The sequence below is a fragment of the Struthio camelus genome, chromosome 21 (assembly GCF_040807025.1).
Source record: "Struthio camelus isolate bStrCam1 chromosome 21, bStrCam1.hap1, whole genome shotgun sequence".
Classification (NCBI taxonomy): Eukaryota; Metazoa; Chordata; class Aves; order Struthioniformes; family Struthionidae; genus Struthio; species Struthio camelus.
In genome coordinates this window covers 10575985-10602750 of record NC_090962.1, presented here as the reverse complement: position 1 = coordinate 10602750, position 26766 = coordinate 10575985, and the positions used below count along the sequence as shown (strand labels likewise).

Here is a 26766-nt window from a genome sequence, read left to right as displayed (position 1 = left end):
CAGGCTTCAGAGCAGCACCTGCCTTTTTATTCCCTGCAGAGGCTGGTCTCCCCTTCACACAGCAGCAGTTGCTACTGATTTCCCCTCCGGGGCTGCAAGGGCCTCTTCTTGCTGGTGCTAGGGAGGCCAAAGGAGAGGTGTTCAGTGTTAGGTGTAGGCACGTCCCCTTGGGTGTCAGGGTGCCTGGTTCACGGCCAAGCTCAAACGTGCCCCATCTCAGCGGTGGTGGTGCCAGTGACAGCCCCGGTGTCCCCAGGGCTGCTGGTCGGGGAAGGCAGGGCAACGCAGGCAGGAAAAGCCCCAGACCTGCTCAGACATAAGCACCAGAGCAGCTGCTCCTCACTGTGAGCCTTGCAGGGGTTTTGCTCTCCCCTGTTCTTTGGCTCCTGCCACCAGGCTTTAGCCACCTCTAGCCGACGGTGGCTCTGCCTTGCTGGCAGGGACTTGTGGCTGCAGCGGCAGGGACAAGGTCGCGCTCAGCCCCGCTGAGACCCTTTGTGCCCAGCCCAGCCCAGCCCAGCCCTGCACCCCCACAGTCCCATCTGCACCCCCAGTCCTCAACTCAGGCCAAGCCCAAAGCAGTCGCTTGGGGCTCTGGAGGGGAACTCGCAGTCAAGGGCTAATTTGGGGCATTCCCTGGCCAGGAGAAATCAGAGGATGTCCTATGCAGCCCCATGGCTCTGGGCCGGGATCTTTGACCCGCTCCTGGATCCCCGGCGTTAAGCTGCGCCTGTCCACGCTGGGGCTCTGCACACTTTACTGCTGCAGGGAGAGCTGCGCCGGTTTACGCTTTGGCTCCTTTCCCCATGCCTTCCAGTGGAGCTCGGTGTCTCCTCTGTTGCACAAGGGAGAAAAGTGTGTGTAGTAGCTTGAGGTGCCACTGAAGGAAGTATCCCTCCCGGCACAGCATGCAAGGCACCCGGGCACTCTGCAGCCTTTCTCAGCATACTCAGTCCTCGCCTGCTCTTCCCGAGCACGGGAACCAGAAAGGCTTCATCCTTCAGCCACTGAAGCCCAGGAAGATGGCATTACCTCTCATGTCGGGGGGTGGGCAGTGTGCCCTGAGGCATCGGTTAAAAATGAGCAGAGCTCGTGTCCCACCTCAAAGGGCAGGCACCCTGGGCGGGGGCTGTCCTGGAGCTCGAGGCAGGCGTCAGGACCATGTGCCCGCAGCACAGCAGATTGCTCTTTGGGTCCCGTAGTTTTCACTGACAAAGTCTCCCATCATGGGAATGAGCAGCTGAGCTGCAAAGACAAGTCACCTGCCCCACGCCTGGGAGGCAGGTCTGCTGCTCTGCCCACTCGGCCCTTTCTTGCCTCTCCAGCTCTTCCCGCCATGCTGTCTGGAGGCGTCATTCCTCCTGCTGCATGCAGAGGAGGCAGACTTTCTGGAGGGCAGAGACAGGCCCAGCAGGCAGCAGGAATCGCAGCCGCTGGCAGTTTTCCTGCCCCTTGCCCTCAGCCTTGCTCACAGCAATAGCCTGGGCCTAATGCCAGCTCTGAAAAGCCTTCCTGCTATGACCAAGGCCCTAGAAAGAAAAACTTGAGTCTTCTACAGCAAGATCCACAAGAAGCCACGGAATGTGCAGGTCAACACCTAGCAAGGGCTCTTGGGGGAAGCTGTATCCACAGGGCGCCACATTTCCACAGTGCCCTAGGACACAGTGGTGACATGGGGCCAGATCACGTACCTGTCCTATTCTGCGATGCCCTTTGCAAACAGGGCTTTCCGCTTTGTGGCTGCCTGGCTGAGCTGTTTTGCTCTTATCTTTTTTCGAGGCTCTCCCCTGAGTTGCTGGTAGCACCCTAAGAATACAGAGCAGGCAGAGTCTGTAGCAGCACAGCATGAGTGTGCTCTGCCCCCTGTGCTCTCAAGCTGGGCAGAAGGTGGTTCTGCAGCAGCAGGTGGTTCTGCAGCAGATGTGGGTGTGTTTGACAAGTTGCATTAGCATCCCCAGAGCAAGAGATGCCCTGAGCTTTGGCACATCTCACTGCCACAAGGAGCAGAGCACACCACTGCCCCAGCCCCATTCTCCACACGCCTCACCTCTCGGGGGGCTGCATGCCCAGGCCTTGCTGAGCCACGCTGGTGTCCATTCTGAGCCCAGGTAACTTCACGGGCGAAAGCCTCCTTCGAGCAAGGAGGCGCTTCTCAGCACGACTCCCTGCAGGTGTGACATGAGACAGCTCTTCACAAGAGCCTCTTTGAGGCAGCTCAGGCAAGAAGCACTTGCAGGGCTGCTCCGTTCTGGTAGGAAACAGTCTGTGGCAGTAATTCTGATTCCCTTGGAGTCCCGTTTCCCCGCAAGACTCACATCCTTTCTGACAGTGCTGGAAGGAAAGAGCACATTGGCTTTCCCAAGCAGCAAGCAGCGCCACAGGAGGGGCACTTTCCTATCCCAAGCATCACAGAGGAACTTTGCCTTTAATTCCCTGGCAATAAGGACATAGAGGTGACCCGCAAGCCTGTCTCAGGACTCATCCATTACTGTACCTCCTTTCTCACTCTCCTTTGACATGCCTCCTTTGAGCTGTTGTTGCTGGAGAGCCTTGAAGGGGGCCTCAGTGGCCAAGTGTGCTCGTGCAAGTTCACATCTGGAAACAAGAACACCACCAAAAAAGAAGATGACACGAGCGTCTCAAAAAGCCTTGCCGCCCACTTGCCCTCCAGCAAGACAGTGCCTGCCCTTGGGACACACGTGAAGAGCGTTTTGGAGCTAATGCAGGCAATGTACTCAATGCAAACATCAAAATGGCAGAAAGACCAGAGCACAGCACTGCCCCAGCCCCATTCTCCACACGCCTCACCTCTCGGGGGGCTGCATGCCCAGGCCTTGCTGACCAATACTGGTGTCTTCTTGCAATCCAGGTAACTTCACGGGCGAAAGCCTTCTTCGAGCAAGGAGGCGCTTCTCAGCAGGACTCCCTGCAGGTGTGACATGAGACAGCTCTTCACAAGAGCCTCTTTGAGGCAGCTCAGGCAAGAAGCACTTGCAGGGCTGCTCTGTCCTGGTAGGGAACTGTCTGGGGCAGTAGTCCCGATTCCCTCAGAGTCCCGCTTCCCCGCTGCAGTTTCTGTCAGCGCTGGAAGGAAAGAGCCCTTGGCACTACAGGTGAGGGAATGGAGTGCAGTGGGGCAGTGTCCTTCAGCAGATCAACTGCAGCTTGGAGCACGAGGCTGCCCTGAGGTCTCCTTCCATTACAAGCCCCTGAAGGGTAACGGCTGCCACCAAACAGAGCCACAGGAGGGGCCGTTTCCTATCCCAGGCCTCACTTTGTGACTGTGCCTTTAATTCCCTGGCAGTAAGGACATAGAGGTGACCCGCAAGCCTGTCTCAGGACTCATCCATTACTGTACCTCCTTTCTCACTCTCCTTCGGCATGCCTCCTATGAGCTGTTGTTCCTGGAGAGCCTTGAAGGAGGCCTCAGTGGCCGAGTGTGCTAGTGCAAGCTCAGATCTGGAAACGAGAACATCACAAAAAAAAAAAAGAAGATGACACGAGCGTCTCAAAAAACCTTGCCGCCCACTCTCCCTCCAGCAAGACAGTGCCCACCCGTGGGACACACGTGAAGGGCCTTTGAGAGCAATGTGTCCAACGGAAATCTCTCACTGCCACAAGGACAAGAGCGCATCGCTGCCCCAGCCCCATTCTCCACACGCCTCACCTCTCAGGGCGTTGCATGCCCAGGCCTTGCTGAGCCACGCTGGTGTCCATTCTGAGCCCAGGTAACTTCACGGGCGAAAGCCTCCTTCGAGCAAGGAGGCGCTTCTCAGCAGGACTCCCTGCAGGTGTGACATGAGACAGCTCTTCACAAGAGCCTCTTTGAGGCAGCTCAGGCAAGAAGCGCTTGCAGGGCTGCTCCGTCCTGGTAGGGAACTGTCTGGGGCAGTAGTCCCGATTCCCTCGGAGTCCCGTTTCCCCGCTGCACTTTCTGTCAGTGCTGGAAGGAAAGAGCCCTTGGCACTACAGGCGAGGGAATGGAGTGCAGTGGGGCAGTGTCCTTCAGCAGATCAGCTGCAGCTTGGAGCACCAGGCTGCCATTACGAGCCCCTGAAGGGTAACGGCTGCCACCAAACAGAGCCACAGGAGGGATGGTTTCCTGTCCCAGGCTTCACTTTGTGACTTTGCCTTTAATTCCCTGGCAGTAAGGATGCAGGAGGAACCTGCAAGCCTGTGCCAGGAATCCTCCACTACTTTACCTTCTTGCTTTCTCTCTCTAGCCAGGTCTTCTCCCAGCTTGTCCTCTGTAGCCGACTGCAGATTTCCTCTCATGCTGGATAAGAGGGGGCTAAAATCTTCCCTGGGAAGAAGATGAACAAGAACATGGAGCTGACAACAAAGTCGCACAAGGACCTGCTGTACTCTTGCTGTCCAGCCAGAAAACACCAGCCTTTGGGAGAGGCGTTAAGAGCCCTTCAGAGCTAATGCAGACAGCGTGTGCAACGGAAACCTCTGCCTCCCACAAGGACGGGACCCTCCCGTTGCCCTCCTCCACTTCCCCAAGAGCCTCACTTGTCAAGAGGCTTCTTTCTGCTGCCCTGCTGCCCTTTTCCTTCCTTGGCCCCTTTGGCCTGGCCTGGAGAACGCCTCTTTCGGCGGTGGTCAGGCTGCTGCGGAGCACTCCCTGTAACTGTGCACCAAGAAACCTCGTCAGAACAGCATGCTTGGGAGCTCTCCAGCAAGAGGGTGCGCAGACCTGCTCGGTCCTGCCTTGGGAGCTGCACGGTCCTTTACCTTCTCTCTGCTTGGATCCCTCGGGGCCAGGCTCTTTGGCTTTTCCCCCAGGCCCTGGCTTAATCTCAAACCTAGAAACAAGAAGACCCCAGCTGTGAGAAAGGACTCCACGTTGCCTTTGCCACTTGCGCGGAGCATGCAGGCTCAGAGAGGGATGAGAGTCCTGCACGGTCTCTACTGTTCCAGAGCAGAAGGTGCAGACGCTTCAACACCATGGAGGCCCATTTCAGGCAAGCACACGACACAGCCAAGAGCTCCTGCCTCGATGGGCCGAGCAGTTGCCAGGGGCTGGTCCCAGTGCTTTGCTCGCCTTCCCGGGAGCAAGGGTATGCTAACACAAGTCCTCCTGGCTGCCACTTCTGACGCTCTCTCCTCTCGCCTCCACAGAGCCCACGGAGAGCAGAGTACTCTCCTTTGCTCCAGTGTGCCTAGATCCATCCATGTGTGAATTCACATCTTGCCCTCCAGCTCGCTGGCACACCCTCCCAGATTCACGCTGTAGTGCTTGTAAAGAGGCCGCTCTGTACCCTCGGGTCGTCAGGGGATGTGCTGCTCAGCAGTGCGCAGGACACTGTGCCAGGACCGAGCTCTGCAGAGCCCTGCTAGACACAGCCTCCCACTGGGCCAAGAAGTCCCTCCTCTTCCTCTCCGCCTTGCTCCCAGAAGGTGGCCTTTAGGACACCTTTCCTTCCCTGGAGTCTCCCAACAGACAGGGCAATGCCCCACACGGGACCTGCATAGGTCAGGTCTTGGACCCACCACTGCAGAGAGGCTGTGGCCACGCCCAGGACAACACACAGCCAAAAGCAGACACAGTCTTGACTTCACAGCTTTTTGCCATGTCTTGCCAAAGACAGGGAATGAGGAGGTGAAGCTTGATGAGAAAGGATGCCGACATTCCTCTCTCGGTCCAGTCTATGCTGCGAGTGAAAAACCACAGCACTCTTCCACATTAATCCAGGGGAAGCCTCTCCGAGGCCAAAAGAAGAAAGAGCAAGCAAGGAGTTGGCTGGGAGCCCTTCCGTTGGACCAGCTAGTCTTGAACGAGCTCACGAGCGGGCAAGCTCTGGCAATGCAGCACCACCAAGCAGGAGCTGAGAAGCTGCTCGCTTGCTCAGCCACGGGCTACACAAGCAAACATACTCACGTTGGCAGCACACGGATCCCCCCAGGACGCACAGGAAACGCAGCAGCGTCTTTGCCTGACAACACCCAATATTGTGTGCTTGGGTTCTGCAAAAAGGACAGAGACACGGGAGGTGAGGCCAAGGAAGGGATCGCATTACTCACAAAGGCCACAAAGCTTTCTGAGGGTGAGAGAGGCTGCCTCTGCCTCAGGGAAACTCTGCCCCAGGGATGTCTTTCACAAACAGGAGCCCTGCATTGCAATGGAGAGAAGCTGCGCAGCTGTGCAGGAAACTAGCCTCTTTCCCCAGGCCTTTGGGAACAGGATGCTAGGCTGCAAAGAGCTTGGGCTTCACCGCAGACAGCTCTTCCCAGCTTCTGCTACGCTGCCGAGAGCACCAAAGGCAAAGAGCAAGGAGCTCTACAGGGAGCTTGCATTGCTCTAGGTCACGTCTCTCCCAAGTGCTCCGCAGCAGGTCGAGAGACATCACCTTGAGAGTCCTCTGAGAGGAGCTTGGAAGGACTCTCGGGAGCCCGGGAGACAAATCTCAACTTACAGAGAGGAGACTTTTCAATACAATTCCAGGGCCATCCACGGCAAGGAGAAACTCCTTGGAATATCTCATTGTGAGGCTCTTGTTTCGGCTCATCAGAAGACCGATGCCCTTGAAAACAAGGTCGTAATCCTCTCCGAGTCCCACGCCCCAGCTGAACAGCACCACAATGTCATTCACGCACTCCTTCACTAGCTTCTCGGGAAGGGCCGTCACTGATGACAGCAGAGCATAGTCCAGGGGGACAATTTCAAGATCGTCTAGGAAACAGCAAAAGAGGAAGCCAGTTGGGTAGGGAGCAGTGCAGAAGCCGCCTGAAATACAGCTAGGGACAAGGGGAGACGTGGCCAGCTCCCATGGCCACGGGGAGGCTGCTGGGCCCACGCTGCATGCGTAGAAGACTGCACAGCAGCCCTCAGGGTTAGTCTGGCCACCGCCAGCCCGTCCCCGCGGAGCTGACCGTCAGATGTGCCAGCTTTGGCTGACCCCGCTCACAACCCCTGCACACTCCAACGCAAGGCCTCTGTGGCACACAGCCATCAACCAAGTCTAACTACAGCCACAGCCATGGCAGCAGGGAGCAGAAGGCCCAGGGAAATCTGGCCAGGGAGGGGCTTTGCACACACTCTTGCTCCCAGCTCGGGTGCAAGGCGCCTTACAGCTGACTTACACCCCCTTGGAACTGGCAGGAGGCTGTGAGAGCCAGCAGCAACACTGGCGTTTGCCTGCACAAGCTCTGGTGCAGTCTGCAGGGGCAGCACTGCTTTCCTCTCAGCTGGGGTAGAAACAACCGCTCCAAAACATTTCCATCAGACTGCAGTCATCCAACATGGCCTAAGAGTGACTGGTATGGAGGCAGCTCCAAAGCAGGACAGGGGCAGACAGTCTACGTGCATGCAGTGCTAGTAAACAAAAGAATACCCCAACGCCCTCTCGAGAGGTCACTACGTGGTGGGCAACAGTTGGGCTGGGACAAGGTGAAGTTGCTCTCAGGCCCTTTGGGAGGAATTTGCGATGCCTCTCCGTCAGTTCTGCATTGCGTTCAGCTCCCACCCCAGACATGTCCCAAGGGGAAGCAACGGCTTTGCTCTGCCGCCTTACCAGGAATGTCTCTGTTGACATAGCTGAGCCCATGAGTCTGTGCAACTCTCGGAGACAGGTGAAAGCGCGGGATAATCACCTCCCTGTTCACCTCACTGCAGTGCTTCCTCAGGACATAGAAAATGCCAAGCACATCGAGGGCCACGCCCTGGCACCCGGCGAGAAAAAAGGAACAAAGTGTTTTCAGGTGGGCAAATGGACTGAGGAGTCAGCAGGGCCAGAAGATGGTGCCTTGTTCCTCTGGAGGAACAAGGGGGCTGGAGGGGCACTTGGAAAGCTTTGGAGAAGACGCCTTTGGGAGAAGGCCAGATTTTGTCCCCTCCCTCCTTTGCACCCTCTCAATGGTATGCAAAGTAAAAGCTGAACAAACGTTCCTGAGGGAAGAGACCTTCTCGGCTACGTAAGGGCCAAGGGGTGGCCTGCAGTGGAGTCAGCCCTGCGGAGCACCCAGGCTTTGTGCTTGGTCTTTCCTTTGCAGCAGTGAGGACTGCAAATGCCCCAGAAAGGGGTGAAGCCTCTCTTCTCCTACAGCTTCCCTGGACCCTTTGGACCAGTGGACAAAGGAGCTGCTCTGTCACACCCTTGTGCACTTTGGGAACCTTCTCTCTTCTTCCCAAGGAGGGGACGCACAGCGCCACTGTGCATGGGGCCCGGGGCAGCTAGCATCCCGGCCAGAGGGGAGGAGCAGGATGACAACCCACCTTGTTCAGCACAATCTGCTGTAGCATGTACTCCGACACGCTCTCCCAGATTCTCACGACCTCTGAAAAGCAAGGGAAAGACACATCAGGCTCTGAGCCAGCCAGCTCACCACGTTCGGCACGTACCCAGCCAGGACAGTGACAGATGCAGCTGTAATCACGCATGCAGCAGAATAAGCACACGCAGGACGGGCTGCAGAGGCCAGGTTTTGGCTGCCTCTGGCCGCAGAGCGAGCACAGGAGAGGGCTGGAGCTCAAAGAGAGACAGCGGAAGGGTTTTGGACAAGGCCATGCCACCATCTCACATCTGCAGGGGGAGGGTGTGCCCCAGCTCCAAGCAGTGACTGGACTCCCAGAAGAGAAGCCAGGCGGGGCTGGTCGAAAGGGAAGCGGCTGATTTCCAGCGCGGGCGTTTCAGGCGGTCTTCCAAGCCCCAGGAGAGGTGCACAACCCCTCCGCCTTCTTCAGACAGGAGTCCCCTTGCCTCCCGCTTTCAGGTGCTGGTCTCCAAGGGCAGCCCCTCTCTCTGGGGAAAGGTGGCCATGGATTTCCCCACGGCCAGAGGACAGTGCTGTGCTCCACAGCAGCCTTGGGCACCAAGAGCATCCCCAGGGGTCTCCCCACAGGGCCCAGCTCCCCCGTATTCGGTGCCTGCTTCCACAGGCTGCTCACGGCCACCTGAGCACCTCCAGCTCCTTGGCCCAGCCACGACTGCGGGTGGCCAGTGGCCCTGCGAGGCAAGCAGTGACCCTCGGTGGCTGGGACTTCTGCCTGGGGAACCAGGAGGGCAGGGGCAGAGCCAGGCCCTGCACCCAGGAGTCCTGGGGGCCACCTCGATCCCTGATCCGCACGGGGCACTCAGGCAAGCACCCATGGCAGCCACCAGCCCTCCCCACACAACGCTGGTTTGGGAGTTGGTGTCCTACACAATCGCGCTCCTGGAAGAGCCCCTAAGGCCTCACCATCATGGCTGAGGAGCCTGAGCGCTGGCAGCTTCACAAACGGGAACTGCATGGTTGTGCCTGTAGTTCCCGCCTGGAAACTTCTCCTCCACTCTCCTCCTCCTCTGCCTCCTCCTCCTCCGCACTCCAGCGCAGTGTGGGGAGGGCTGGGCACACCCTGGGCAGAGGGGAGGTGTCACGGTGTGAGGCGGGATATGCCACAGTGACCTCAGACTGTGTCACAGAGCGTGTCACAGAGGGGCTGCAGGGATCCCACCCCCAGACCTTGCTGGTGTGGGCCCTACAGCAGTGAGGGCAGCTGCCCTGGGTGGTTTAGGGTGCTGTCCCCACCCCACCACCCCCTGCCCCAGGGAGCTCTTTGCTAAGCCAGCAAGGATCAGCACCAGCATCGGCCTTCAAGTCCTCCCTCACAGGCGTCACATGGGGCATCTGAATGCTTGCGGGTTGCAAACATAGACATGGGTTCAAGGGGGACCAACAAATGGGTACCGCGATGGTTCAGACACAGCTTCATGGCCCAGCTCCTATAACCGTAAAGTGCTGCAAATAAGGACAGTGTGTCAGAGGGGGGAAAAAAATCATCATTCTCGGCTTTCCTTGCTTCTCTCACACCTTCCCTGAGCATCTGCTACAGGTCACTACTGAAGACAGGGCACTGGCTCTGGGGCACAAGGACGCAAGTGCCCCAAAGGGTAGAGATCAGAGGTGGGACCTACAACAGAGAAACTCTTATTTACCACAAGCCCAGGCCTACTTTGGATCCCAAAAGCCCAGGCAGCACAGGTTGCCTTCCGGCCAGGCAAATGCCACTTGAAGAGGAGATAACTTTAAAAAACAAATTCTGTGTCTATTTGTCTACATGACTAAGAGTTCCAGCTTGTCCTTTGATGGACAGCAGGAGAGAGAACAACCAGGAACAACGTCCTTCCTCTACACGCACACACATACACGCACACACACACACACACAGACACACACACACACACAGACACTTCTTTTCTCTCACTGCACACCACCCTCCTCACCCAAGAAGCTGTGCAGGAAAGAAGGAGGCATTCCGGAGAAATGCTCTAACATGCAGAATCTCAGGACTGAGCTGGCAGCAACTGCAGGATGGTTCACAGCAGCAGCATGGCCACTCCTGCCACTTTGGGACCATCAGCCACTCTGTCCCCTCATCCAGGTCATTGATGAGTAAGTTAAACAGCATTGGAGCCAATGTTGGGGTGCACCGCTAGTCACTGGCCTCCAGCTAAGACGCTGTGCTACTGATGACAACCTTCTGAGCTTGGCTGCTCAGCCAGTTTTCTGTCCACCTCACTGTCTGCACTGTCTGCTAGCCTGTACTTCATCAGCTTGCTTGTGAGGATGTTAGGAGAGCCAGTGTCAAAAGCTTCCTTTTGCTGCTACTCACAATCTTATCTTTTGCAGCTACACAGTCCCATTCACAGGCTGGCTATGCTGCATACCCAGGCGTGGCATTGTCTGCTGGTGCTCTGCTAATAGCGGTCACTCTTCAGCATAGGGGGAATGGCCATCCTCAGCAAGGGAAACCGGGCTTCTCTTGTTTGGAGATGAAGACCCCTTTAAATTGGATCCATTCTTTCCTCAGGAACGTGGTTTCCTCATGCCTTTCTCTTGTTTGACTTTCAGCCACAGCAACTGGTCTGAAAAAGGAGATTATACTCTTCCCGCCCTCATTCCCAACCCAATAGCTGCTGGAGGGACAGCACCGCAGGGCACAAGCAAGCCCAGGCCGTCCCTGGAGACCATCGATGACAACCTCCTGATACAAGTTGAGAAAGGAGCCCCTGGGGAGAGCGGCTCTGCTTGACCTTGCACTTACCAACAGTGAAGGGCTCGTTGGGGATGAGAAGGTCAAGGGCAACCTTGGCTGCAGTGACCATGAGATGGTGGATGGGGTTCAGGATACTGAGAGGAGGGAGCAGGGCAAAAAAGTAGGATCACAACCCTGCACTTGAGGAGAGCAGACTTGGGCCTCTCCAGGGACCTGCCTGGAAGAATCCCATGGTGTGACTGCAAGGTGGGAAAGGGAGGGTCGGATACTGGCGTAGAGAGACTGTCAAGGTTCACGAGGGGTTAAGCAGCATAGATTTAAGAAAGAATTTACCCTCCAAACTGCGTGGGGAGCCCTGGGAACTGTGGACAAGGTGCGTACCTGCCTTTCACTCATTACCTTAATTAACAGCTGAGGAGTACAAGCAGCTACGTTGTACTACATCTATAGAGTACATTATAACATATAGGCCAGGAGTACAATGCGCTTTCCCCATAGTGCAAAATTTGACAGCCATGACGACAGTCACTGCCAGGGGTCGACCCACGCTGATTCTTTGCACTTTCCGTCGTGCAGTACTTGGAGTAGGCTCATTAGCTTGTAGACGTTGGGTTTGATGCAATGATTTCCCCTCCCGACTGTCCGGGTTTAGTCAGATCAGGCACCCACACAGCACACCCTGTAGACCCCAAACCACCTGGCTGCTGGGTGGGCTGCAAGGAATCTCCTTCCGGGATTGTGAGGACCCCTATCCGCTCATACATCCGTTGGGCTATTTGGTCTCCCTGTGTACTTCACAGGGCTTAGGAACCAGTGTAATGGATCGCAACCTTCACCACCTCAAGCCAATTCAAGTCAATGACCCCCTGCAAGGATATCCACACCCCTGGACAGCTACACTATTGCAGGGCACCAAGCAACCATACTACCCTTCATGTATGGCGACTGCCATCCCCATGCTCACAAGGTGACAGCTGTCTGGTTCCAGGGTTATTTCTTTGCGTGGCAATCGCAGAGCCAACCCTGAACTCCTGGGCATGGCTTGCATGGGGTGGTAGGCTTGGGGGGCGCAGCCGGTGCACTCTAAGCACCTGTGGCCCCCTTGGCACATTTGAGCATATCGGGTAGAGCCATGTGGTGGGCGGTCCCTGAGGCAGGCAGCTGCCTGACAAATGTTTTTCCTCCAACCCCTGAGGGTACCAGGAGGGGACAGTTGGCACAGTTGCTCTCTGAGCAGTCTGTTCATTTGCCCCTTGCGGGTGGTGGGGTATCACACAGAATCACAGAATCGTTTAGGTTGGAAGGGACCTCTGGAGATCATCTAGTCCAACCTCCCTGCTCAAGCAGGGTCCTCTAAAGCATATTGCCCAGGATCACATCCAGACGGGTTTTGAATATCTCCAGGGAAGGAGACTCCACTACCTCTCTGGGCAACCTGTTCCAATGCTCTGTCACCCTCACAGTCAAGAAATTTTTCTCAGGTTCAGATGGAATTGCCTGTGGTTCAGTTTCTGCCCATTGCCTCTTGTCCTGTTGCTGGGCACCATGGAGAAGAGACTGGCCTCATCCTCTTGACACTATGGGATATGTGATAGGTCCAGGCTAGTCCTTGCTCTCCAGCCCAATTTTGAATGCCGTTCCCTGTTAAAGGAGTGCCCCGATCCCTTTGGATTTCCACCAGCAGCCACGTAACCCAATCACATCTTCTAACACTTTAATGGTGTGAGGCTGGGTAGCTGCAGAGCAAGAGTGGGTGTACAAGAGACCAGAGCAGGTTTCTCCAGTGGTCAGGACATATCTATGCTGCTGGCTTTCCAAGAAGGGTCCAATATAATCAACTTGCTACACCTCCCCAGGCTTTTGTCCTCTGCGGATATACCCCTTTTGGGTCCGCAACTGCTGTGGAGCTAAGCGGGTGCAATGCTGCCTGGCCCCATTTGTGCCACTGGCAGATCCCCCTCCGTGCACACTGCTGGCCGGGCAGTGGGTGCTGCTGGTCCCCGCCGCCCTCTCCAGGCTGCCCGCTGTGCTCCCCCACCCTCGAGGGCTGTGCATGCTGCTCTGGCTGAAGCTGCAGCTACTGCTCGAGCAGCTTTGTCCACCTCCGCTCGCCGTCCACCTCCCACCATGGTATGCCGGCTTGCAGCAGGTCTCGGAACATAGTGCCGCAACTCGCCCTGTCTCTGTTTCATGTTTACCTGCCTCTTTCCTGACTTCCCATCTCTGCTCACAGAGGACACCGCTGCTAGCAGAGACAGCGGCACTGCCACTTCCCCCACAGTCACCGGCCCCCGTCCCTCGCCCCCCAAAACAGGGAGCACCATCGCTTCAAAAGGTTGTTTCACAGCACCTGACTTTGGACCTAAGGTTTTGCTCATGGGGATCCAATCCAGTCAACTCGGCGCAATAAATGCCAGACAACATTCCGAACTGTCACAGCTAGTTTATGCCTGCTGCAATAGTAGTCCACTTGGTGAGCCAGCCATCAATGCCTGTGGCAGTTGGCCAAGTTAAACGTGCTGCACCCAGCACCCAGTCCATTAGGGAGGGGGAAATGCTTCAGTTTTGCTGCTGCGGGGTATGGAGGGTGTTGCACAGCCTAGGATCCTGGGGCAGAGCCCCCAGCCTATCAAGCTCCTCTCTAGTAAAGTAAAAGGCATCTGCCCCATCACCCCACAACCTTAACAGGCACTCAAAGAACCCTTCACAGGGCTGCTACCTGTAGCACCCTGCATATCCTGCACCTCTCATGCTTTACAATTGCAAACAGTTGTGGGCCCTTGCCAGTTGGCTGCATTTGCTCCGGTAAGCTGCTGCTCTGCCACCAGCCGGGCAGCTACCTTCCTCTCAGGCTCTGTGTCTGACTCTGAACTGTGGGCCTTGTCAGGGTCCCACATATTGCCACCCCAGGTTTCTGGATCCCCATCTGCTTTTTGCACCAGTGCCCGCACCACCAGGGGACAGACATCTCGCCGCCCCCTCTGTCACCACCAGCGATGTGCAATGCAGGCAGCCACAAGCAGCACATTGGTGCTCGAGCTTCTCAGCTCGATCCATGGTTGCAGTAGGCACATGGGTGCTCCAGCTTCTCAGCTTGAGCCGCGGTTGCATTTGCAACCTCCGGGGTCAGCTGGCGAGCGTCCTTAGCAGCTTCAGGAGCACTTTCAAACGGCCCAAGTCGCTGGACACAGCAGTATCCTGCCGACTACACCAAAGGTGTCCGCAAGGCAGGAAAGGGAGGGTCGGATACCAGCGCAGACAAACACTCAAGGGTGGCGAGGGGTTAAACAGGATAGATTTAATAAAGGATTTGCACTCCAAACTGCACAGGGAGCCCTGGGGACCACACGGAGGGGTTGCTCATGGGACGTTGCTGGATGTACGGCTCGGACACCCGGGCGGGACTCACCTCATACCCAAAGGCCCCCTCTTATCGACTACAACTATTTCCTATAGTTCTATTCCTATACAAATATATTGGCATTCGGCATGGTCTGGTGTAGCAGAAGGTAAAACTCTGGAGGGCAACAAATGGCCATCTCCTCCAGGTCAGCTTTTAGCACAACATAAGTCTCCATCGAGCTGTCTTCAGTCACAACTTGCCAGCAGCAGCCTGCCAGCAGAGAGCAAGTACCGTTCCGTCTTCTCAACAGCACACTCAGGGATAACTACAGTTTCACTACCTGGCTATGGTAACAAGACTCGCTCTTCTACAGACGCGCACCTTTCTCCAGCTTTAGGAAAGCACTCACCATCCATGAGACTCTTGTTCTGTCCTTCTTTGTCAAACCCTTGGCAAGTGAGAAGTAGCTCAGTCACACAGCAAGAGCCATTTCCTCTTCCTCATTCAGAAACAAGCGGGGAAACCTTGGACTTTCTACAGCAGCCACAGCCAAGAAACACAGAGGGACAGAAGGCAGAAGCAAGGAAATATGAACCTAGGCTTAGACACCTCCACCTCCAACAGCAGTGCACACCTCAGTGAGAGGATTACGCTCTGGCTTTACCATCTAGGTTTAGGCAAGGGCCTGGCAGAAAGCAGTAAGGACACTGGTGTCGAGGAATATTGGAAACACACTGAAAAAACAGGCTCTAACCTGTAGAGCACTTGAAAATGCTCTCCATGCAGGGCTCTGCTCACCTCCTTTTCCTTCCTCTAGCAGGGACAGTGCCCATTCCTGGCCACCCACTTACCTTCCTCCTTAGCAAATGCAGGACAAAAGGAAGCTACCAAGAAAGCGCTACAACTCTACCTATCACAGAAGCACAGAACCACAGACTGGTTGAGGCTGGAAGGGCCCCCTGGAGATCATCTAGTCCAAACCCCCTGCTCAAGCAGGGGCACCTAGAGCACATTGCCCAGGACTGCGTCCAGGCGGCTTCTGAATCTCTCCAGGGAAGGAGACTCCAGAACCTCTCTGGGCAACCTGTGCCAGTGCTCAGTCACCCTCCCAGTCAAGAAGATTTTCCTCCTGTTCAGACAGAACTGCCTGCATTTCCGTTTGTGCATTTCAGGTCTCATCCTATCGCTGCACACCGCGGAGAAGAGTCTGGCCCCATCCTCTTGACACCTTCCCTTCCGATACTTATGCCCACTGCTCCCTGATCCCTGCTCAGTCTTCTCTTCTCCAGGCTGCAGAGGCCCAGCTCCCTCAGCCTTTCCTCATAGCAGAGACACGCCAGTCCCTTCATCAACTGCTGGACTCGCTTCAGGAGCTCCATGTCTCTCTTCTGCTGGGGAGAAGCTGAGGCCTCACCAGGGCTGAGGAGAGGGGGAGGATTACCTCCCTCGACCTGCTGGCAACACTCTGCCTAATGCGAACCAGGACAGCATTGGCCTTCCTGCCCACAAGGGCACAGTGCTGGCTAGTGCTCAACTTGTTCTCCACCAGGACTCCCCCAGGCCCTTCTCCGCAGAGCTACCTTCCAGCAGGTCAGCCCCCAGCCTCTACTGGACCATGGGGTGTTTCCTCCCTAGCTGCAGGACCCTGCACTTGCCTTTCTTGCATTTCATGAGGTTCCTCTCCACCCATCTCTCCAGCATGTCCAGGTCCCTCTGAATGGAAGCACAGCCTTCTGCTGTGTCAGCCACTCCTCCCAGTTTAGTATCATCAGCCAACTTGCTGAGGGTGCACTCTGTCCCTACATCCAAGTCACTGATGTGCAAGTTAAACAATACTGGGTGCAGCATTGACCCCTGGGGGACACCACTAGCTACAGGCCTCCAACTTGACTCTGCGCCATTCACCACAACCCTCTGAGCTTTGCCATGCAGCCAGCTCTCAGTCCACCTCACCAGCCACTCATCCGTTCCGCACGTCCTGAGCTTACCTATGGGGATGTTGTGGGAGACAGCATCAAAAGCCTTGCTGAAGTCCAGCTGGACAACATCCACTGCTCTGCCCTCAGCTAGCCAGCCAGTTGTCCCATCAGAGAAGGCTGTCAGGTTGGTTAAGCATCATTTCCCTTTGGTGAATCCCTGCTGAATGCACATGTAAACCCAGGCCCTGTTCTCTTCACAGCCCTCTTTTCTCCCCTTTCCCAGAGAGGACAGCTTGTTCAGGCCCATGACTTCAAGCTGGACAACAAGAAGTCCACTATTCACATGTTCCTCCAAACGACTGAATGCTGCGCTACTGCAGCACAGCACAACAGCAGCTAACACCCATCTCCCTTCCCCATCAGTTTCCCCAGCCAGGCCCAGAGCCCTCCCTCTTCCCAAGAGGGGAGAACAGCACTGCGCAGAAGCGGCACAGAAAGCAGCTGCTCTCTTCCTTGCACGCTGCACCTGCTGCCCTGACTCTGACTAGCCAATGGGGTTCTCATGGCTCCAGGCCTTTCTGCACCTGCCCTGCTGCAACACTGCCTGAAAGCACCACTCGGGCTCACCTGAGGGCTCTCAGACAGCCCCTGCCCCCTGCCACAGCCCAGGCTTCGGTGCCCAATCCCCTTCCAGAGAGTCACACAAGCCCCCCAGCAGAGCTGGGCCCAGCAGCAGCTAGCTGCTCCCAGGCAGGAGGTTGTCTACAGTGGCCGGGGGAACCACACAGGCATGGCACGCACAGGCCCTGGTCTTTCACAACTGCTACGTCAGGCCATAGCAATAAATGCGAGGGAAGGACCAAAGAGGGCAAAAGCATACCTGCCACAAGTCTCTGCACTCCAATGCACACAGCCTGGAAACAAGCTGGAGGAACTCAGGCTCTGCCTGTGGTCACGCAGCAGCAGCATCCTTGGCGAACGTGGGCTAGGGTGAGACCGCTCACCCAGCTGCAGTGCTGCAACAGATGGCTACAAACTCAGCAGCAAAGACAGCCAGGGAGGGCCTGCCTTTCCTCCTCCGGAACACTCCTGCTGCTCCTGAAAAGCTGCTCCTGACAACAACTGGTGTTTTAACAGCTCCAAGGGTTTCCTGCAGAACAGGCAGCATCCGACAGGGGAGGTTCCTGAAGAGGCTGAGCAGTCATGAAGGGAAGGAAAGTCTTGTGCTGCCCGGAACCATTCCCAAGAAGCTGGTGGGAAGGGGAAGTCAGAAGAAAGAGTGGTGGGAAAACGCCCTGCAGGAAGGAGAGCCACCTCCCGGGTGGCCTGGGCGTGCAGCCAGCAGGTCGAGGGCAGTGGGGCTGCCCCTCTGCTGGGCACTGAGGAGACCGTGCCAGCAGGGCTTGGTCCCAGCAGGGGCTCCCCAGCGCTCCAGCACAGGCAGGGACAGCCGGGAGCGACTCTGGCAGAGGGGGCCCAGGCCGCAAAGGGGCTGGAGCACACAGCCCCCGCGGGGAGGCCAAGACCACCTCCCTGGCGCAAGAGCAGCTCTTCCCACAAGTAAGCTCGAGGGCCCACGCAAAGGAGGCCAAGGAGAGCAGCCTGCAGCCCCATGGTCCCCTGCCCACGGGGGCACCCTCCAGCCCCCACCATCCCCCTGCGGGGCACAGCCAGGTAGGGCCCCCACAACTGGGGAGCGGGTCAGGCATGCCGTCACCACGGCCTCCCCGTGTCAACAGTGACCTCAGCGCCACTGTCCCAGAGCTGTCAAGAGGCCGGTGGTGGGACACGACCCGGGATCGCGCTCTCCACTCCTGCCTGCCATGAGCCAGCCGGAGCGACTGTGGGCCAGGAGGAAGGCGGCGCTGCGCATCAAGAGGAAGGTGGGTGCCACCGTCTGGGACCGCCGCGCCGCCCTCCTCCAGAGTGCCCCAGCCGCCTCGGAGCCCGTGGAGGAGGAGGAGGAGCCCATGGAGGTGGACCCCGCAGAGGGGCAGCTTGCCCTGTGCCTCGTGGACCTGCCGCAGGGGCCAAAGAGGAGGAGGAGGTGCTAGCCCGGCAGGAGGCCCCCCGCTGACCACCAGCCGGGGCACGCCGAGGATCACCGGGCCGCCCGTCACCTCCTGGACCACCCTGGGCTGCCGGGCATCAACATCTGCCCGACAGAGACAGGGCCCACCGCGGGGACATATCCCTCCCACGACTCCCCTCCACCTCCACTGCGGGACGGAGACAGCACCCGGGAACAGCTCCCACCACCCTGCCACACCTCTGTTTAGGCTACAGGTTAGGTTATAGGATAGATTTTTTAGGAGTAGGATTATTATAGTATTTAGCATTAGGGTTACTCTAGGAGCATTAAGGTTCTTAGTAGTAAGATTTCTTAGTGTAGGGTTGGTTAGCCTATTTTTAGTGTGTAGTTGTTGACAGTTAGTTACAGTTAGGTAGAGGATTCTTAGTTCACAGAGAATATTCTATGTGTAGGGCACAGTTCTTCTCATTATTATCATTAGGTAGAGTTATTACTTCTGTTCCTAGTAGCATTACAGTTATTAGTTATAGGTATTATTGTTAGTTATTCTTCTGAGTTTTTCTTCTTCCTTCTTGTAGGGTAGTTCACGGTATAGGGTAGCATTAGGCTAGGTAGCTTCACGTTGGTTACAGTAGTCTTAGTGTGTAGTTAGTCACAGTTCCAGTAGTCTTAGGGCAGTTACAGGAGCCTTAGTTCACAGTTAGTTCGGTCGTCCTCAGGGTAGAGGTAGTGTCTTTGGAGCCGCAGCGAGAGAGGAACGCACAAGAAGGGAGGGACTAACCTGGGCCAGACCTTCACAAAGGCCACGCTCCCAAAAGGTCCTGCAGCACTGAGGTGGCAGCACTGCCACCAAGCACCATCATGCGCACACGTGCACGGGGTCCCAGGGCAACTGGGCTCAGTCAGCTGGGCTACGAGGCAAGGCAAGAGTGTGTCTGTGCACAGCTGCTTGTCGGACTGGGCCCCCACAATCAGACTCTTTCCCACTACGGAAAAGCAGCAGGACTCTGGCATCTCTTGCACGACACGACATGACATGAGGGACTTTCACCAAACACGTGTCTTAATGCCAGTGTCTCCAGGTGCAGGAGAACGCCCCATGCAAAGTGACTGCGGCCACGAGCGTGTGGGGCATCTCTGCCTTCCTAAGAAACCTTGGCAGGAGCCTGGACAAAGCACTAACAACAGCAACTTGACTTCGTGTCTCTCCTCAACGCTTGCATCTCCTGAACCGCTCGCAGTGTCCCCTCACCGGTGGTTGATTTTGCATTTCCTATATCTCTACAGCAATCCTGGAATCTTTCTGCAGTGCACACTCAGAGGGGTGCACCTGAGAACCTGTAAAGTGGACACCTCAGAGAGATTTGGCATTGAAGAAAATTAAGGAGGCATTAAGGAAAGCGCTGGCTCTAGGGCTCCCTGATTATAAAAAAACCTTCCCAGCTGTACATTCAGGAACAAGGGGTTGCCAGGGGAGTGCTGACTCCAATGCTACGTCCCCAACCCAAACCAGCCACATATTAGTTAGTACAAGTGGATGCCATCCTTTTGGGGACTCCTGGACGTATCCGTGAGGTGGCTGCTGCAGCAATCATTGTTGAGACATGTCCAACCATGCTTCTGGGACACCCTCTGACAGCACACGTCCCACACAAAGTGGAAATGTTATTGAAGAATTTTGTGTCTCACGTTCCAGCTCCACAGCGAGCACATAAATATGAACTACTTCTCTTAATGATGGACAATGTGACTATACAACATTGTAATACATTGAATCCAGCTACCCTGCTTCCCTTGCCCAGCGACGGAGAAAAACATTACCGTGAATGCACTAGGGTACTCAAGTATACTAACATACTAAAGTATGCTTTTGGAGTTTGTCATGCAGTAGGGGCACTATGGAAAGAGCGAGGGTTCTTAACCTCCGGCGGAAAGAACATCACAAATGGCCCACAAGTCCGCAAACTGCTGGATGCTATTCAAGATCCTAAACACAGTGCTATTCCTCATTGCCCTGCACATCGCCAAGGTAGGCCCACCGTAGAAAAAGGGAACAATTCTGCTGATTCAGCTGCCCGAGCAGCTGCCTTGCAATGGGATATTTTGTTATGCCCCACTGTGATGGATGGACCAGATGTGTCCCAGCTATCCAACATACATGACAAAGAATGTACCAAGGAAGAAAAGGAGAGGTGGGAACAGCTTGGAGGGGGACGAGGCAAAACTGGAATTTGGACAATCGGAGGTAAGCCTGTATTGCCTAGGAAAGATCTGCTACCTGTGGCACCATGGCTCCATGAAAAAGGACAAGGCGGAATTGAAGGTGTTGCGGCACAAATAAAAAGACTCCTGGGCAGCTCCAGAGAGATATGCAGTTTCCAAGTAAATAGTATCCAGCTGTGATCAATGTCACAATGAATAGGACAGCGAAAACAAAATGAGCAAAGGTGTGTGCAGAAACTAACCTAACCTAACCTCAAAATGGCCAGAGGTTTTAAGTTAAAGGTACATCCGAAAGCATACATGGGAACCAAAGTGGGAAGGAGCGTACACTGTACTTGTGTCTTCCTATTTTGCAGTTAAAATTGCTGAGCGGCAATCCTGGGCTCCTCATTCGCATGCTAAAACACACAATCCACCAGAATGCTTATCGGAAGAGTCTTCTTCATTAGAGGATGTTGTTTGGAAGCGATGGAAGGACGGAGAGCAATTCGCTGGGAGGCTCTCACCACAGATCCTTAGGTACGGCAACAGGCTGCTACCAAGAATGCCGCACATACTACATGGGTAACTATGGTAGCCTCGACAAGGGGTCGCAGAGAGAAGCACATCTTTTGCTGTTTTGCTGATAAAAAGGTTACATTGGAAAGAGAAGAAGAAATGGGCCGTTGTTGTAGTATGACCTGTCATGCTGAACAATGTTGTACAGAGGTTCCTGTGAACGCTCATGCGAGTCTCGATGACATTTCTATGGACGGTCGCATTGTGTGTCAGGAAAAACATGACTTAACTACTCCTACGATCACTAGTAGCATTACTCCCACTACTCAACCTCCCACCCCTAAACTAAAACTTTGGACATATCTAATAGGACCGTACGTGATGAAGAAAGGAGGTCAACAAACCGTGCTGCTTAATCCAACTTGGTCCTTCAAACAAGTAGAACTCAGCTTGCAAGTAAACATCACAGGGCTCAAGCCCCAACGCGCGCCTTTCTTGCAAAACGTATACGTTGCATGGGAGACATGGTTAAACAGCAGGGAACAAAACCTAAGAAAACGACACATCACGGGCCTGATGGGGACTGGCCTAGGTGTATTAAATGGTATCGATGCAGAAGTGCTGATGAATAAATTGGGCGCACCCACAACAGATTTGTTTAAGCTGCAACATCCGTTGCCATCATCGTTGACCGCAGCAGGGAAAGTACAATGGCTGATACCAGACCTGTTACCTCGGAGGGAGGAGATTAATGAGCAAGACCACCGATTAACAATAGACACGTTAGGGGTACTTCAAGGAAACACCTCACTTGCCCTTAGCTGCATTCAAGCCCAACTTTGGCTACAAACAATAGCTGCCTCAGGAATAAGGGAAGGGGAGAATGGTATGCTTCCAGCAGAAATCCAAACATTAATATGGGAAAAGAGTGCCGTATCGGAACGGAAATATCAAGCTTGGGGGCAAATGCCTAAGTTTACATTCAGTAAGGAGCAAAAAGTGGTAACTGCTTTTGTCCTCACTATTCAACAAGCATGGGGTAATGTTAGATCACAATAAGAGTTTAAATTTGCGCGTGTGTAACTTCACAATGCTAAAGGCACGTGGCTGCAATTATCCAAGCCCAGTAACAACTCCTCAGTTACTCCAGGAAAATTATTCATTGAGTCATGAATTCTGAGATCACCAGTACCTACTGGAATGAATCTCCATCTAGTGAAGGAAGTACTACACCATGACCAACTGTGGACATTGCTCCACAAGGTCAAAGAAACAGGGAAAAGCACACTGATGACCGTAGAGCATGACACACAACAAATTCAAATGAGACTTGAAAGAGTCAAAAAGGACGCGGCGCGTCAATGGTGGGAAACTTTGTTTGGGTGGTCTCCCACCGCTTCTGCCTTCCATAATCGTTTGCTGCATCCTGTAGTGATTCTGCTCTGTCTAGGCATCGTGTGCTTTGCACTCACCTTGGCATTGTATATCAAATTTCGGAGGCGGGCTGCTCGCCTTGGAAAATGGATAGATTACGAAGACGAACAGCCAGAAAAACAAATGGGGGGTTTGTAAGAAAACCACTGTCATTTCCATTGGCATAACCTTGATTCAACTTAGCATCAGTGCTTGGAGCAGTGAAGCCTGCAGGCCTAAGCTTGAACTTTAACCAAACCTGTGGCATACTGCTGACAGAACAACTGCAGAACCAGCTCTCAAATCAGCCCTCAAAGACCCAGCACACAATGGACAGAGGTCTCGGTTAACCTCCGGATAAGATAAGGCGCTGTGAAGCAGGAACAGCAGCAACTGTCCTGGGATGTAGACATGAACCAATCAAAAGGATAGAGACCACCCACTCAGGAAAGAAGCCTGGAAGAGACTGTCACTGGCAGGCGGGGAAATAAGACTGTAAGGAGTATAATCACCCCCACATTTCTTTGTTCTCGGTCCCTCTTTGGAGGCACCCAGCTCGAGCTGAAATAAACCATTGTATAAGAGTCTGATTCAGACTTAGCGGTGAATGCCTGGGGACCTTTGTAACAATATAAAGCACATTAATCCCTGTGGACATGGTTTTCTGGAAAGCTTGGGACATGCAGCTTACTTCACAACATATAATGTTTGTTGTCATCATTTCACTCTGTGCGGAGGTAACAGGTGTGTGCTCATACGCTAATCTTGTCCTGCAGTACACAACAACTGTCACAACTCAGACACGCTGAGGCTGCATCACACACCTCTCCCATCCCAATGTATCCTGCATATGAATCCTGGAAAAATGGTTTGGGCAAAACTGAGCTCTACATATTTCAAATCACAAAGGTTTCCAACAGTGTCAAAGGGTGGACAATGTCACAGCCTGCAGGCAAGACGGGGCCTCCTGGAGAGCACAGCCCCCATGCCAGCAGCATGCGCTGGTGCCTCCCTCCAGTCGGCAACCCCCTGGGGTATCCGCGGCCTGAGGCAACTCACTGCAGAGCCGTGGGGGAACATAGTGATTGAAAATGGGATGACACCGCAGAAACTCTCACCACTTCCGGGGAACAGTGGGGAAATTAGGGATCAAAAAGTAGAAAAGGGAGTTGTAGGGAGTGGAAGTTGTTGGATAAAACACAGCTGGGGAGGGGTTTAAGCTGCTGCTTTCGGGGGGAACAACAGGGAGAATTATGAAAGCTTAATGCCACCCTATATGGTAAAGACCCTGCTCCGGACTGCCCCCTGGACACCAGTCGGTGAGAAGGGGATGCCCACACTGCCATTCCTCCGTGACTGACAAGGCATCGAGGCATCGGGAGCCACAAGACAGCAACTTAGTTTTGAGCCCAAGGGGAGTGAAGGATAACAGTTTAGTGCTGGGCCAAAGCAAAGCAGCCTGTAAGATTGCCATGTAGGAGCAAGCAATAAACACTTATAAGGGGGCAGCCGTGCTGCACCGGGAGTCCTTGCTCTTTACAGGCTCCCTTAAGTTAGCGAACATCTGACAGAATCCTGGGCACGAGGCCATCCCTGGTGCAATGCCACATGGCCGTGCCCACCTCCCTGGTGCCGATAATGCGAGGGAGGGCAGGAGTCAGCATGGCCGGCTCACGCACATCCTGCCCATCCTTCTGTGTGTGCTACTGCTCACTGGGGTGCTGGGGACTGGCCATGCCATCCCTATGCCCTGAATGTGACCCCACAGAGCTCCCACACAGCACCGAGCGCACTGAGGGGGCACATGCTGTCCTCAGGCTACTGGGGAGCACCAAAAGGCACCCCGAGTGGCCTGAGCACATGGAAAAGCACATGGGGGGAGCTGGGATGCACCAGGAAGGACACAGAGAGCCTTGGGGCCCACCAAAAGGAAGACAGGAAGTCAGGCAAACAGTGGGCCTTGGAATGCCTGCAATGTCACTGTGAGGGCAACAGCCACTAGCTTTGCCTTCGCATTCGCTGCCAGGCCCCACAGCGCACACACGCTCCCATGCCCTCCCTCACCACTTGCGCTCCCAGCTGCAGGCAGCTCCTCTCCGGGGCCCAACTCGGGCACCCATGCTCCCCGCAATACACTCACCTTGCCAGCCCTATCTGCCCCAGCCTTCCAGGTAAACGGGAGGAAAAAAAGGACTAGGGGGGTAGGCAGGCATGGGAACAACTTTCCCAGGCAGGTTGCACTGTCTCCATCCTTGGGCAAGCCCAGCCGGACGTGGCCCCCGAGCCACCTGCTTCACTTCATGTCCTCTGCACAGTGGGTGGATCGGAGAGTTGGAGACACCCAATTTGCAGATGCTCAGGGTGACCCAGGGCCCACAGCTGCGTGCCATCGCTGCCAGGCTCTCGGCAGGCGGGCACACAGGCCTCAGCAGGAGAAGCCCGATGGGGGCACTTTCCTGGGCGCTTGGAGGATGAAGATTGTCTGCACCCCCTGGTAGCGCACCTGGGGGCTGCTGTCATTCTCCAAGCTCTGGAGGACTGAAAGATACGTTCCTATGAGGGCAACACACTTCTGGCATCTCTACACTGGATCAGCACATTGCCACAGTACCTTTTAGGCAGGCCTTCTCAGCGAATTCTTCTTCCGATTGCTCATCTTTATGCACAAACCTGGAAACAAAAAGGTGACACTGGCTTCAGTAAGCGGCAACAAAGGCCCTTGCAACAGCCAGCAGGAAGGTGCTCACAGAGCCACTGCAGAAAGCATGGCTGACTCCTGCCTTCAGAAATACCAAACCCTTCAAGGCTGAAAAAACAGAACCCACACTCAGATGCTTTGGAGACTTGGGGGCACATAAAAGGGTCAGCACACAACTTGGAAAAGAGACCTCACATACTTGGGCAAGGGGTATTTTTCAATACACACTGCACGAGAACACCACTGCGCTGCAGCAAGTTATACCTTAGCCTCGACCCAGGCGACCTTCCTTAGCGGGTGGAGCTCCTCACCGCTGACCTGGAGTTGGACAACACAGGGGGAACTGCACGTGACCACACTGGAGTCAGGCAATCAGAACTCCGTGCTGAGCAGCTGACTCACTGCAACAGGCCTCCCGGCATCCCAGGCTCCTTAAGGAAGGCAAAGAAACCGCAGCGCCTCTCACCATCACAGCAGCTCCTTCTTGGCTGAAGCTGGCCTAACAAAGTACAAACAACACCCGTTTCCCTCACTCTGCAGCATTAGTCGCCAGGCTTCACTAGACCCTTCTTTCCTTAGCCCTTTCCAAGCCACGTGACCGACAACCCCCACTCCTTGCTCAACGGAGCTAGCAAGCTGCCTCACGTGACCTCTCTTGTACGCAGGCTAACCTTGGCCACCGCACGCGTGTCTCTGTGCGCTCCTGAGGACGCACACAAGACGCTCAGGTCCCCCACAGCTACGGCAACACTGGGCATCAGCACAAGCTTACTCAGGTGCTCCTTCCATGGTAGGACAGGCAAAGAGGCAGTGCCCACAGAGCTCTACGCACCAGCTCACCAGACACACAGGTATTACAGGCTGCTCGGGCTGCCCTGCGTTGACACCTCCTTAAAACTACACAGACATTGAAGCTGCCTGTCGAGACATCCCTTCTCCTCCACCAGGGAGTATCTGCATTGTCACCAAAGAGACCCCTTTTCACAGGGCACACCTGCAACACACTCTCTGGCTATCCCACACTCACTGGGCCCTTAAAAAAACACTCTCCTCCTACACCTACGTCCCCAAGCTCCGGCCCTGCCCTTTTCACAGCCCTCTCCTCTCCCCTTTCCCGGACAGGACAGCTTCTTCAGGCCCACAACTTCAAGCTGCACAAGAAGCAGGGCACTCCTCACACAGCACAGCCATCCAAACAACTGAGCGCTGCACTTCTGCACCACTGCCTGAAAGCACCACTCGGGCTCACCGGGCGCCTCACAGACAGCCCCTGCCCCCCGCCACAGCCCAGGGTTTACTTCCAAAACTCCTCCCAGCGACCCAGAGGGCCCAGGACCACCAGCGGGCACCAGCGGGGCGGGGGCAGGCGGCGGGAGGGCTCGGCAGCCGCCACGCGGGTCGGCGTCGGCGGAGGGGGCCGAGGGACGGCGGGGGGGAACCGGGCCCAGCCAGGCCCAGCCGGGCGGCAGCCATTGCCACACCTGCTCCCCCGCCCGCCTGCACCGGAAGTGACGCCTCCCGCCCCACGGCCCTTCCCCCCAGCCCCACCGCGCTCCCCCATCGGCTCCCGCCGCGCGCGGCCTGACCGGGCTGCACACGCCGCCTGGCCGGCGCCGGCGCCGGGGCCGGGGCAGCCGCGGGCCGCACGCTCCGGCCCCGCCT

The 26766-nt window shown here is 55.5% G+C and overlaps 1 protein-coding gene across 1 annotated transcript; it reads right to left on the bottom strand.

Moving 5' to 3' along the window:
* Positions 1-26766, bottom strand: LOC138061794 (uncharacterized). The gene is made up of 17 exons (XM_068915660.1): positions 26691-26766; positions 25369-25603; positions 25018-25076; positions 8219-8280; positions 7518-7665; positions 6420-6676; positions 5885-5970; positions 4738-4808; positions 4516-4633; positions 4203-4303; positions 3668-3785; positions 3359-3459; positions 2809-2926; positions 2495-2595; positions 2048-2165; positions 1692-1806; positions 1-835 (listed from the first exon to the last, which is right to left on the bottom strand). The coding sequence occupies exons 4-17, from the start codon at positions 8243-8245 to the stop codon at positions 785-787; spliced, it is 1530 nt and encodes a 509-aa protein (XP_068771761.1). The 5' UTR covers positions 8246-8280; positions 25018-25076; positions 25369-25603; positions 26691-26766; the 3' UTR covers positions 1-784.